Source organism: Cephus cinctus, unplaced genomic scaffold (genome assembly GCF_000341935.2).
Source record: "Cephus cinctus unplaced genomic scaffold, Ccin1 Ccin1_scaffold1265, whole genome shotgun sequence".
Taxonomy (NCBI): domain Eukaryota; kingdom Metazoa; phylum Arthropoda; class Insecta; order Hymenoptera; family Cephidae; genus Cephus; species Cephus cinctus.
Window position 1 is genome coordinate 66,623 of NW_014333710.1, and position 14,790 is coordinate 81,412.

The 14,790-nt window shown below is 39.8% G+C and overlaps 1 protein-coding gene across 13 annotated transcripts in view; it reads right to left on the reverse strand.

Annotated features, from left to right (window-relative positions):
- LOC107272786 (alkaline phosphatase) overlaps positions 1 to 14,790 on the reverse strand; it is a 79,969-nt gene that overhangs the window by 62,227 nt on the left and 2,952 nt on the right. For 2 of the 13 annotated variants that reach the window (XR_001539053.1, XM_015750273.2), the window contains exons 1-3: positions 8,992 to 9,888; positions 8,790 to 8,921; positions 8,632 to 8,728 (exon numbers count right to left, since the gene is read on the reverse strand). Coding sequence is in view for 11 of the 13 variants with exons in the window: in XM_015750273.2 (XP_015605759.1) it covers positions 8,632 to 8,728; positions 8,790 to 8,921; positions 8,992 to 9,198 (436 nt within the window). In the remaining 2 variants the exon portion in view is untranslated. Of the gene's footprint in view, positions 1 to 8,631; positions 8,729 to 8,789; positions 9,889 to 10,698; positions 10,986 to 14,790 lie in introns of those variants that run through there. The other 11 variants (XM_025090080.1, XM_015750274.2, XM_025090078.1 and 8 more) reach the window with 8 other exon arrangements.

Genomic DNA, 14,790 nt, shown 5'->3' on the forward strand with positions numbered 1-14,790 from the left:
ACTACGTAAATTGACGCTCCGTTGAAAGGGTGCCTTTAGGGCTTGTTCTAGATCGCGAGATACCGAATCTGAAATAACTTTGACATGACTGAGGATCTTGCTTAATGGTTAGCTGATAGCATAGGAAAAATTGTACAGGGTTACTCATTGCGTTACAGGGTTACTCAACTTACGCGTATAATTAATAAATTTACTACTGATATTACGAAATGGCTATCATAACCAAATTGACTGTACAAAACGAATATAAAATTTCACTGACGTACAGTCCGAATTGCGCGCAGCATGTTTTCTGCGCTATTAATGTAATTGACAAAATAAAAAAAAAATTCCAAAATCTTTCAAGGCGAATTAACTTAGCAGTAAAAAAATCTCGCAAAAAAAGAAGAAGTCCGTAATTTAAAAAAATGAAGAAGACTACCTCACTTTCTCACGTAATCTCATTATTCGCATCCAGCTGAATATTTCTCAGAAATTAGAGACTCCGCTCGGCTAACATTTTTTTTCGGTAAAATATTAGAGTACAGAAAAAAAAAACGCCATTATCACCCCCCAAACGACCCACTTCAAGTTACCGCAAAGGAGCAGGTGTTTCGTAGTAGAAAGAAAAAAAAAAAGAAAAAGAAAAAATTTTCCACCCACAAAATGAGGTTGCGACGCAGACGAAGAGAACCCGACACCGAGGCTTAATGGTTGCACATGAAAAAAATTTCTTTTTCGAAAAAAAATTTCTGATTTTACGAACCAGCTGCTCTAAGAAGTTTACACGCGAATACAAACACGACGCTCCGCGCCGCGACGGCCAACGACAGTAATCGCCATACGTTAAAGTCAAGGCGTACCTGAAAAATTAAAAAATCATTACCCGCGTCGGTGCTACGCGGGTAGTCGACATTTAAATTGGCAATGTCCCTCGCGAAAAAATGTTGCAATTTGTCGCACGATTGAATCGCGTAAAATTTTGACGTCCGTAAATAAAAAAAAAAAAATTTTTTTTCAATTGCCTAAACATAAAATACATCACCACCACCACCCTTAAAAACAGATTTCGCCCCATCCATAAATTACGCATCCACTTCCGTGCGCGATATCGAAATATCCCTTCCATCTGCAAGCGTTGCGCGACCGGGAATTGATCCGAAAAAATTTTTTGGAAATTTCGCAAATTATCAAAGCGGCATTTTCGATCAACCCCTCAAAGAGCGTTTCATTATCATTCGATTAATTCAGCACTGTCCCTGGTAAGGGTAGGAAAAAAAAAATTATTAATGTACCAGAAGCGTCTTTTACCGCTGGAAAAGTATTGTGTCTCCTACCTATAAATCAGGGGTTGATGCTTTTGGCATAACCAAGAGCCACCCCCAAGTATCTCCAGCCCCTTGGCCCCTCAGCCACAACCAGACTCGAAATCGCTGCTCCGAGAACTCGGCTAAATTACAAACTCGTGACTCGTTACGGATACGCGATTGCCTAAATCCAATTGCCTACGACCATGACGCATTGTACCAAGTACTTAACCCAGGGAAATCTCTCACGTTACATGAAGCGTAACGAAGGCGCAGTGCGTGAAGAGATGTATTGCGAATGAAATTAAAAAAAAAATTTGAAAGGAAAAAAAAAAGGCACCAGCCTCTCAATATTACGTGAACAGGTAAAAAAAGGCACGCTCTTAAAATCCTAAGGAGAGCACAGACATGAAAAAAATTTTTTTTTTGAATAAAACATTTTCTCTACCTAGATCTTTCGTTCCACTATGGCTATGATAAAATTTTTTTCATTCTCTTCGGTTCTGAAAAATGAGCCACTGTTTTTTTTTTTTTTTTTTTTTTTTTTTAAAAAAATTAATGTAAATCTCAGCCCCCACCCCCAAATACCATCACTATCGAAAAGCTTTACGAAATCGCGTTAATTGTGTTATCGTGACTAGCGCTGACGCAACTCCGAAAGTAACGTTAATCGAGTATTAAGGGATTACTCGTGCGCGTTGTACATGGGAACGATACTGAACTACAGAAACCACGTGCTATCGGTGGGCATTTAATATAACAGAAACAATAACGATACACGTCTCATAAATTGCGATTATAATGTATACTGCATATGGTAATGCATTATGTATGATCGTGGGATACGAAAGTGAAATTGAAGTTTAGAAATTTAATGCGAGACGTTAGAAAATTAGATGCGCGCAGGAGCAGTGGATATACGTGTTTGTAGGAACATAAAAGAATTAAAAATTTCGCGGGATAACCGTGGTATAAAAAAAAAAGGGGCCCTCTGAGCCGAAACACGTAAAGTCGCTTTGCATCGTGAAATTTGAATGGTGGAAAAGCAACCTGCGATTCTCTTATTAAAAATTATTATTTTTTCTTTTTATCACGGATGACTTGATTTTTCGAATATATTTAAACGAAATTCACCGTTCGAAAATTCCGAATAAATGTACCCTCGCCTCTCAATGGTTAGGGGTGGTAAATATATTCGACTATAAAGAAACCCCCTATTTATCCCTTTTCAGGGAATTCGGTATCTCCGTAGGACCTGTATTACTATTGTGTATGCATATCTAAGGCAGTAACGTATATATACGAATGTAGATCTTTCGACAAAAGAGAAACGTTATCGAATTCCATGAAGAGTAACGTATTTGCATTCGTATTCTCGATACTTGTTGTTTTACCGAATATGAAGGAAAGTAGAAAAAGGAAGAAGCGTTGACTGTTAAAAAAAAAGGTATTACTTAGACATATTTTAGATTTTATTAAATCACGGCAAAACAAAATTATACCATTTTTGTGGGACCAAGAATATTTTACAGTGTATTATGTATGCGATATCATGAGATACCTGTTCAATTCAAGAGAAGCAGTTTCGAAAAAATATCAAACATTCCAAATTAATTATTTAAATTTCTTATCTCTCTTCCGAGAAAAGAGATTCGAGGAAAATGCAGAAAAAAGAAAAAAAAATGATAAAGAATGTATAATATAATATCAGTATCGGTTTTTTTTGTTTAATTCTAAAACAAAATTGTACGCCATTATATTTATACGAGGTTGGCTATATCAGCAGCAGCACGACTATTATGCATAGGATCATATCGTACCATTCAGCCGTTAAAGGACTCAGGGCAAGGATAACGTGTGCCAGTCTATATCGATCGAAGTGGGGAAAATAACTTAAAAAAAAAAACTAAAAATACTATACAGTTATAGGCATAGCTATGTAGCTCGAAACTTCAGTGGAATAAACAAGCTTAAGATACTACAATGATTATATTCGACCTTTTCCAATTTATACAAATAGACTTAGGCGGATCTGACGTAATTAATCACCGTAGCCAAAGAAGGAGATCCTGTAAGAAAAAGGAAAAAAAAAAACAAGCCCAAACCCTTACTTCACTCGCCAAAAGTGCCGAATGATTTGTGCATTTTGTACACTTGACTTGGTCAATTATTCATTAAAGACTCGTCAGTAGATTTTCATGTTTTCCAGATCAATGGTCCATTCCAAGTAGTCGAGTGTTACGCAAGCATTGCCGAAGACGAAAAATAAATGAAATAGATAAAAGTATACAGCAGCTATAAAACAAAGGAGTCAAACTTACAAAAAAAGCGTATAACAACTCTTCGCTCTAATATTTCTTTTGGACTTTGTTTTTCTTCGAGAAACAAGCGCCAGCCTATGTACATACGTACAGCAGTTTCCCCACTAGGTTTTCTCCGAGCTGGGCTTCGCATAGAACGAACGGAAAGCACTATTGAGATATACCCAGAACTAAAGTAGAATAAAACGGAAATAAACTAACCCGGTACAGAGTGAACTTCCAGCGTCTTAAAAACAACGATCACGGACGTAAAATGTTTTATAGTAAGAAACACGCCCATGCGTCTTACGGCGCCATGAATGCTACTACGCGGAGTCCTGGAATTAAAAAAAAGGGGAAGCGTTCCATCTGGCGGCGAAGCCTCGAACCAAAGTACGATGGCCCTAATGGCGCCGAGTCAAGCGAGCGTCCACTTGCTCATTTATTTATTTATTTATACGGTCCGAAGTAAACCCACGTCAAATGCACAAAGCCCAAAATATTTAACCACAGTGAAACTTTCGCCCTCCCGTATTTCTCGCCTCTCGCTCGCCGGGGGTAGCGAACTAACTAGCAGCCCCAGCGCCGTCACAGATAAGAATAGATGACGTACCCACGTTTCTACGTAGACGAGGTAGCTCGTTTAATCTTGGGGAAACTCGTCTCCTTGATATCTTCCTGAAATGACGTCACTACGCCAAAGTGCTGGACCGAGAGTGAGGCACACAGCATCCGTATCGATGTCGATGTCTTTCATCCCCTTACAGTAACCGTCCTCTCCCCCTCTCGCCCCCACGTCGCCCTCGCACGTATTTATTTATTTATATTAAACTCCTATTTATGGTTATGGGACGAACCTGAGCAGCACTTTGCGCGTAGATCGCAAAGATAAGCTCGATCCACTGAGACTATTTAAAGAGAGGGGGATGAATATTCGAGATTGATGTTTTATTTTCTCTTTTATAACCATACTCCTGCGTACAATCACTGTTCTTTCCCATATGGGTACACTGGGATATTTGTCAATGAATTTTTACGAGTTTTCTTTCCCCTTACAATTATCATTTATCATATATCCCTGTTTATAGAGAAATTTTATTTTATCCTTTTTTTTTGCATTCGACCTAAATTCATCATCGTCTTATCCCTGTATGGCTCGAGTGCTCCAAGAAATAAATATCAATTTTTTTATTCCATTCAAAATTTTTTTTCAAATTTCACATTTTTCTGATTTTTACCTTTTATACAAATGAATTCGTACCCGAACTTAAGAAAGGCGAAAAACACCAGTAAAGCACTTTAAGGGCAAACCCGTTTCGCGAATTCATCGTCCGAGGCACGAGTCGATCTTTTACTCCCCACGTTTTCCTAACCACTTCGGTATAACGAGCCGCGAAAGCGAAGCGCTTCAGAGAATATAGGCCGTTTCGTCGGCAGGCAATAAATATAAATTCTCGCGATTTCGGATCGAACGCCTGAAACGAGATGCTGGCCAGTCCCGTACCATTAAGGAAAATAAAAAATCTCTTTAATTTAAATCCATCGCCTTACGTGTCTCTCACAATACCCCACCTTCAAGCAATATCATAAATGGTCTGCTTGCCTGTCCGCATGGAAAAGCAACCCCTTAATCGAGCCGCCCTTAACTCGATATACCGTCAGCAGCAGGCCCGTGCGGATGCACCTCTGGCAAATGCACTGACGTCACTTCCTGCCCTTTGACGCTCTGATATTCAAAGCTTAATGTGCTCCCTATATGAAATATTAATATCGCCCGGTACCGAGAGCGCAGTCCAAAATTAACTCTGGCTTAAAGCCACGCACAGTCTAGCGCGCAAGGACGTTACAGATGCAACTATAAAGAAAGAACCCGATGCATCGAATTGCACATGCAAAAGTTACTCCAGTGCAATTTTGGATAAACAATTTTTTTCAATTTCACAATATTTATCACCCACAAATACCACCCCCGATACGTCACAACATCCATATTTGTCGATAAAAAAAATATTTGTACCACGCAATGCACCGCGTGCATCTATGCACTTGGGAAGGGGGGACAGGTTCAAATTGCATCTAGTAGATTTGCTGCACCGTGATGGATAGAAACTGTTGCGACGTTAGACAGAAGGGTTGTTTGTGCTCGGTGGATTGTGAATTTCAGCAGGGGATGAAGCGTCACGGGTACCAACCGGAAGCGACGTTCGCCACATCCGGGAATGCAACGTCGACGTCCCGATGCATTCGAGGACTGGGTGCATCGGACAATGACAATGGTTACGTTCCTTCGACACCCTTAGTGACAATCTGCTCCGTCGGGACGACGAACGCCGACGTCGACGTTCGTACGTCGAACCATGCAAATTCGCAGACCTCAGCCCACGTAGCCCAACAGTCGCAACGGAGACGTAAAACTATTTTCCATGAAAATCAAGCCGCTACGTGAGGCCCCATCCACACGGCCGAGAAGTGCAACGTTCCGCGGGTGCATTCTTATGCGATCGCACGTGAGTTTGCAGTCCTTCGAGGAAAGTGACACGAGGGACGCTACCGGGTGGCGCATTCGACTTTGAGATTAATTCAAGAGGATTTTCATCCGTAGAACCGCTTAACCTCGAGAGTGTATAACTTGGATATGAAATTCGTCTACGCGGGTGCACGTGACTACGGGTACCAGGAAAAAATAATATTTTTTATCACGACTGTACACACTTTCAATGATCCATCCGTTATGTCCCGTATCGCCGTATCTGACATACGGGATAAGAAATTTACGAATCGAGCCTCAGAGACACGTCTCCGTGGCTGTTCGGTATTGCGCGAGGGGCCACCTTGCCAATTACTTAGGTCCTTGCTCGACGTAAGAAAAGATACTGAAATTCGAAAAAAAAGGGAAAAAAATAAAAAGAAAAGGAAAAAAACGATCCGATAAAATATCAAGGAATTTAGCCAGGGAATCGTCAGGATATCGCAGCGGGACCGAACTACTGTAAATTGCGAGACGTAAGATGGTAAACGTAATGTATGCAGACACGAAGACACGAAGAAAGCCGTCTAATAAATCATGCTTAGGGTCGACTGAGGGAAGGACTGGAAGGTGGGAATGTGGAAGGTAGAAGGTAAAAAGAAGGATTGTCGAGGAGTGACGACGGGTATGAGCGAGCGTGAGAGGGAGACGAGGGTTTGTGGGGTAAGGTGGGTGAGCGGGGTGGAGGTTGAATTCAAGTCCCGAAATTTTTCGTTTCTGAGACGTCGACAACGAACCCCCTGTGCACAAATCAAGTTAAGTGGGTAAGCAAGAGTCGACATAATTCCACGCATATAGATATATAGCGTGAAAGGGGAGACAGGTAACAGAATCGGAAAAAAAAAGAAATGCAAAAAATTCGAAAACAAGGTAAAGAAGATATCGGTCGAAAGAATCATTTTTAATGCTAAACTTCCTACGACCTCCTGCCGTTGGAATGGTCGTTTCCGAATTTTCATGTATTTGGCATGGCCTGACGTCATTTTCGAAATTTTGAATTTACCCAAAATGCAAATGCCACCTGACAGTAGCTCGTAGGACTGGGTTGATACATGGCAGTCGATCAATTAAACGGTGCCAAATGGTGAAAACGCCGACTGGCGTAGTTCGCGACGTCGGTCGACGTCGACGTCAGCGTCGGTTTATGGACTTGACTATACGGAGCGTCGAGCGTCCCTATAATGACGCTAACGAGAGTCATTCACCCTTGAGGATTCAGCATGCACCATTATCTTGGCGCGCGTTCGCCTGCGCTACTAGACTCTGAGAGCTTTGGGAAAAAAGCTTCGGTTGGGGAGTATAGAAGCTTGCAAGATTCTGGGGTACATAGTTTTGTGATTTTCTAGTTTCGTGCTTTCGAGAACGCTTTTCGGGCTTTTTTTTTCCTTCCCAACCTTTCAAAAACCGAAATGACTGCGGGTACGTCGGAATAAAAGAAGCCTAGTGCCTGAAGGGGTTGAAAGGCGTAGGGGTGCTAATGCATATAGAGATTTCGAGTGGCCCGCGAACTTTTACAGCCTGTCATTTTCGAACCAGAACTTTTTTGAAATGCAGATTTTTTTTCCTTAGCAGAAAAAAAAGAGTTCTGAACAGACCGAGGAGAGACACGTGTAAAAGCTATCGCGGTAGGGTATAGTCATGCTGGAAAGGGGATGGAAAACCCCTGAAATTTTTCTTAGATATACGGTCGACCCTGGGTTTGATTTACTGCAGATTTTTTTTTTCTTTTCGCCTTCCTCGCTCTCCTTTTTTTTCACCCAGACACTCGTCCTACCTTTACTTCTCTGCTTTCTCATTCTTTGATCGCACCTTATTTCCATTTCGTGTCGGCGCCTCATGCATTCGCAGCCTTTCGACAGACGCAGGGTGGGGGAATGCAGTTTTGTCCGGTACCGTCAAGAAGTATAAAAAAAAAAAAGTAGCTGCATTTCTGAATCATGACCCCATATTGTCAGACATCCACATTATATGCATATATAAATTTAAAGAATTAAAATTCGCTTGTGCGCCATTTTGAAACGGAATATACGAAACATCCTAAAACCAGACCATGTCTATTCAAACATAACTTTTTTCCCCTCAATGCTAATCTCAATTCGTAAAAAAAATTTTCATCGACTTTTATAAAAAAAAAAAACTGTTTAAAGATTTCCACAGATTCGCTAAATAATACCAAAAAATGCCTACCCGACTTTCAATCCTCCCAGTGCATCCAGAATGATTAATTAAATGCATTACGATAAGTCCCGCATGGTCCCACTCGATCAAAACGATAGAATGGACCTGCCGACTGCAGATACCTGCAATTCAAGATCCCACATACGAGAACAAGATTCAGCATTGAATCAACCCTCGACAGCCAAATTGTCATCCGTTCTATGAAACTGCCATTAAAGGGAATTCTCTAAATAGGCATTTAATTTTGCACTAGTTTGAACCGCACGAATTAACGCGACTAAATACCCTGAACGTACCTTAAAGCACGAAATTTAGTAATTATAATAAGTTTTAAACTCACCCAACGCCCAGTATCCGTCCTCCATCGTCACTGAACTTCCATCCCGTAATAGATGCTCCACGGGTAACATACCATCGTCAAGTTCCAGGCGCCGTCTCTGCATTACCGACCAAGCGTTAAACATAACATCAAAACAAATCGTAAGTAAAAAATCATACAGTTGTCCGAACGTCAGTTTGCGTTACAGCTCCATTGTGCCGTATTACATATACGGCTATAGTGAAACGAATGCTCAATTCAACGGTGGAGAAAGCCGGAAGGAAGTCTGGAGACGTCGTATGGCGTCGTATCTAACGAGGAAATCTACGGGTAGAGCTGCTTGACAGATATATGTAGGAAAGGAGGACAACTCGTACGTACTACGGGCTGGTAGCTTTCTGGCACGGTCACCCGGGCCCGGGGGATTTCCTTGGCTTTAGTCAGTCCACCGTGGCATCCGGTAAGAACGAAAATGGTCTCCTGCAACAAATACAAAACCCTCTCGCGAGGCAGGGCAGTGATGAATGAAACGTGGCGAAACGTTACTTGAGAATGAACCAAGTGACTGCTGCGCATGCGCAGGACCATTTGGCCACACGATATTATCGCGGAACAGCGTATGTCTGTACGAGCGTACGATGTTTTCGTTTGTTTATATATACATCCAACAAGGCTACTGCGACGAGTGGCGAGTTTGAGGTCCAACAGGAAGAGGGATACCCGTGTAAAATGGCTACACCACGTAATTATAGCTTCCGCTAGTTGACAGGGCGTATGTATCTCATATTTACACAGGGCCGAAGCCACTTTAATTTCGTGCACTTGCTGCGAGCACAATTTCGGACAGCTGCGGTGTAGTTCGAAATTGCGTGGGCAATCGTTGTACGATGATAATGGTCACGGTAACGGGTCCTTATTTTTATAATTGTTTCATGGAGTTCCATGTGCTTCTTTTTTTGACAGTTCGTAAACAATACAATCCTTAGCAAATTGAACGTGACTTTTCGTATGATCGCTAAAGTACTTGGTGAAATAGAACAATCAAATTTATTTAAGTACAAAATCATGCACGTGCATATAGATGCGAAAAAGTAATTTTATTCAGAGCCACGTGTCACTCCTTCGAGACTTTGTTGTTTTTCATCTGTCAAAGAGAAGAAACACGTGTTCGGCTCGTGGAACGACTGACTGTACAGGGCTTAGGACGGAGACTATTTATACGTAGTCTCGTAATTCGGGCCTTGTTATCGGTGAATATATTAACGCTGATTATATTGACGATCGGCAGACGGCGCGACGGCAGACGCGCTTAATAACTTTCTGGCTTGATTTCTGCGTTATGGGAATCGCCGCTGCGGAATCATATTGTGTAATAATCCTCGTGACGTATTTACTGCGGAATAGATTACGGTGCATTGTCATCGTAAATTAATGCACCCGTAATGCACTTTGTACGCTATTAGAGTTAGGATTGCATTGTTTGTATACGAACAATATCTGAAATTGATGCGAAATTACAATATTCACAAAAAATTTTTCAAAATTACCTAATTATAAATATTTACATTATTGACAAAGCGTACTATTCCCATTAAAGCAACTGCCTGCTGTTCGGTAATGCGTACATATTTTATTTTACCAAATAGACTCTGAAGTTTGCCCGAAGCACCAAAAAAAAAAAAAAAAAAAAAAAACCCAAAAAAAGATGGAAATGAGAGCGGATGGAAAAATGAGCAATGGGAAACTACGTAATTAAAGATTAAAAAAAAAGATGCATTCTAAAGTGAAGCAAGCTCAGGGCTATTATTAACTATGTATAAAAGTGCAATTACTGTACGCTTCGATTATATAATCATAAGGATTATCCAAAAGAAGGAACTACTTCGACTAGAACGACAGATATTATGCAGATAGCCGGTACCGGCGGGAAATTCAAATCCCATTGTGAATAATTTTATTGAATTACGTCATTGTCATTTCAGAATTGCGTTCTTTGCATTTATATAACAAAGTATAACGGATCTCGATGCGTAAACTCTAAACCGACTTAATTAATATTTCGAATGTCTTTGGTCTCCATCAACGTACCTATTTATACAGCACTGCCGAACTATTCGTTTACGACGACCTGAGCTCCCATAGCACAGTTCGGCCATTCAAAAGTTATCGAGCGCGATCGGCGATTCAGCTGACTCCATTAATTACCGGATAATCATACCAATCCCGTGGATCATTCAGAACGTTGGAATTTACGTAAATAAGGAATTACGGTATAAAAATGATGAGAGGCTCGCATTATGATTGAAGGAGGAAACGGTAGTAGGGGTGGTATGGCAGCTGTCGCGAAACGAGGAAACTTCAAATTGACGCTCGACCTGAAAATAAAGAGAAAAAAATGAAAGGAAGAGAGAGAGAGAGAGGAGGGGGAGGGAGTGAAGGAGGGAGAGAGAGAGACGACACTCGAGCTTCAAGCTCGTAAACTTTTTTTTTTTCCAGAAGTTTATTCATCCTACCGAGTGGCATGAATTAATGTGTTCCAAAAGACATGAAATTTGTACGATTGTGCTAAATTGATAGACACGTGAATAGAATGGGTATTAGGTGTGTATAAAGAAAAAATAATAATAAAATAATCATAGCATGCACTTATTAATAATTCAAAATGGGCACTTTCTTCGCGACATTTTTCCTCCATTTGACAAGCATCAAGTTTGGGTTTCTCGAACACCCCACGCTCTTATGCCCGGGGTGAAACAAACGAGGGATCCCGAAGACGTAATTAATTTAAAAAGATTTCTTCATTCTTGCGAACCTAAATCTATCTTTTCTTACGTCAATGAATAAATAAAACGATCAAAGGTACCAAGTATCACGAAAGACATTAGTAAAGTCACGTCATACATTTTTTACGAACACCATTTAGTAGACTCTGTCCTACTTCGGACATATATTCCTTATCAAGGGCTGCCAACTTGGTTAAAAACATTTTCTGTCTACCTTTGTCAAGACTTCATTAATTTTCAAAGATTTTTACCTCGGGAAGGAAAAATTGGATTTGCTGTACAGAGAAACGACAAATCCGCTTCGAACTTGGGAAGAAACGTGGAAGGCATTTTTCCGGTATTATCAAAGAATGTTTGTAAGATTTTTTTTTTATAAAAAATACACTAGACATTCGTAAAAAAAAAAGAGTGAAATATGAGAAAACAGATATTTGTAATTGTGAAGATACCGTTTTTCGGATTTTTTCCACTTGTCAATAGGAGGAATATCACCGAGTTCGTTGATATTTAATTTTTTAAAATTATTTAAACAATTCGTGGGAGTTCACGAAGGAAAAGCCTAGGATTCTCATGGCGTTTCCTACGATATTCGCATTCTGGATCGATTAAACGTCGAGAACTTTCGAGAGTTCTCGAAACTTTCCTAGTCACGCGAATCTGGATACGTCCATTAGAAATTACTCGTTTGAAATTAATCATAGTAAAATCTCAAATTGAACATGATGCGAAATTTGTTCTCCCTTCGTTACGTTGAAACGCGATGCCTCCTTTTCAGTGAAATTTTTCTTAACTATATCACGAAGTAAGCAACAGGCTTGATTTTCTTATCCGACCTTTATAATTTCGAAAGCCAAACCTCAAAGTGGACCAAGAACACGTTCTCAAGCGACTCCAAACTTTTTCACTCGAACTATCCTGACACTTGCCCGATATTGGGACAAAGCCACGGAGTAGAAAAAAAAAAGCAATTTCCTTCTTTTCGAAAAAGTCTCTTTTACGTCGGTTTCATTGATCCCACAAAACTCATGGACGTAAACATCGTTCGTCTTCCTGCGCAGATCTGAACTTGCACGGAACTACTCGAAAGGAGCCCCCAGTTACAAGATTCATCGACTTCCCCCCAATTGCACCCAGACATTTTCTAACTCGAATGTACCTCTGGTTTTGCGCTAGCATTAAAAAAAAAGTCCCAATGGCCGCTAAAGCCAGCTACAGTGAGTAACTTTAATATTCGGACACTATGAGATTTTTACTATATTACGTTATAACTTAATTTCTAACCAAAACAAAAAAAAATGATCAAAGATTATGATGACGTATACGCTTAATAAACAATAGCGTACATTTTCTTGACATAACTTACAATAGTTGTTCAATAATACGGTTTAAATAAAACATTGTCCGATTTTCACGTTACTTTAATATTCGGACACTTTACAATGTAGCGCTTTTTCCAATGTTCAAGCCGAGTTACGCCAAATTAGAGGAGAATGTTTATTTACAAATCTAGTCAAGCGTTCTAGTTTAAGCCTTATTTTATTAGTTATTTGTCGATCATCGTGCAATACACTTGTAAAATGCCTCGCAAAGCGAACACGAGTTTTGATATACGGCAATTTGTAATATATCATAATGCCAAAGGAAAATCGTACAGAGAAATTGCTGCTCTGCTAAACATAAGCAAGAGTACAGTGAGAGATATAGTCAAGCGGTTCAAATGCGAGGATCGTATAGATTTTATACCCCAAAAAGGCCAACCGAAGAAACTAGACGTTCGCGATGAGAGAAAATTTCTAAGAAAAATAAAGAAGGACCCTACGCTCAGTGCCCCAAAATTAGCATCAGAGCTGTTAAACGAGACTGGAAAAAACGTGCATCCTCAAACGATCCGCAGAGGGGTGTGGGAAGTTAGTCCACAATAACTCGAAAATTCTGGTTCCGTCTTTTGTTCTGGGTTGTTCTAAGTTTGTTCTATAATGTTCCAGAAAAACTAGTTTCTCAATTGAAATTTGTAGCGGTGAGGCGGGAAACACAGTTTTTTACCGGAACCCTCCATTTATGGAAAATCAAACGTTTTTTAGTTGTTCCAAGTTGTTCTAGTTGTTCTAAATATTGTTCCAAAATATTAGTACCGCTAAGTGAAGAATACTCGAATGGGATCAAAAAAACGTTTTTTACATTTAAATCGTTTCACATTGTATAGTTCCAATTTCGAATCTTGTTTTACACTGTTCTAAGTTAGTTGATATTATCCGATCGCTATACAAATCTAGAACAATCATCGATAGACCCACAACCTAGGAAAACCTAGAAAAACCTAGGAAAACCCAAAACAACCTAGAAAAACCTAGGGAAACCTAGAACACCCTGGAATAACCTGGAAATCGTTCGAAATGGTCCTATATGCACATGGTATTCTGAGAGTGTTCGTCCTCCTCAGCTTTTCCAGTGTTCCCTGGTTTTATGTGACTGTCCTACCTGATCGTGGTAGGACGTGGAACAACGTGGAACAATCTAGAAAAACGTAGAAAACCCTAGAGAACCTACGGAAACCTACGAAAACCTAGGAAAACCGAGCCCAGGATAATGACCCGAAACATAAGGCACGCATTGTGCCAGAATATTTGCTGTACAATTGCCCAAAAGTTTTGCAACCACCACCTCAATCACCTGACCTTCACCCCATTGAAAATGTGTGGGATGAACTAGAGCGCTGAATTCGAAAAACACCAATATCTTCCAGAGAAATGTTAAAAAATCGTTTAAAAGAAGAATGGAACAGTTGGAGTACTGAATATTTAAAAAAACTATTAATAATATGCAGCAGCGTTTGCAAGAAGTTATAAAGCAGGATGGCTACCCAACAAAATATTAAAACAAGTATTGTACAAAAACCAGCCGAAAAATAAGTATGTGCATATGTAGTTTCTGAAAGTGTCCGAATATTAAAGTAACGTGGAAATCGGACACTGTTTTATTTAAACCGTATTATTCAACAACTGTTGCAAGTTATGTAAATAAAATTTACGCTATTGTTTATTAAGCGTATACGTCATCATAATCCTTAATCATTTTTTTTTTTGTTAGAAATAAAGTTATAACGTAATATAGTAAAAATCTCATAGTGTCCGAATATTAAAGTTACTCACTGTATGTGAACTTGGCACCCGACTTTGGAAAATCAAATTTTTTTTTATCGACTTATAGATTTAGGTTGTTTGTAGTACCAATTTTTTCGTTTGTAGTGGACCCAAAAAAAAGTTATAGCATCATAAAAAAAGCCCATCCACCGACTTTGAAAAAAATAAAATCTAATCACTGATTCCTGCAGAGAATCGTTTGTAGTTGATTGTAGTGAAAGAATTTCCGTTTGTAGTAGCATAGAAAAAAAGTTAGA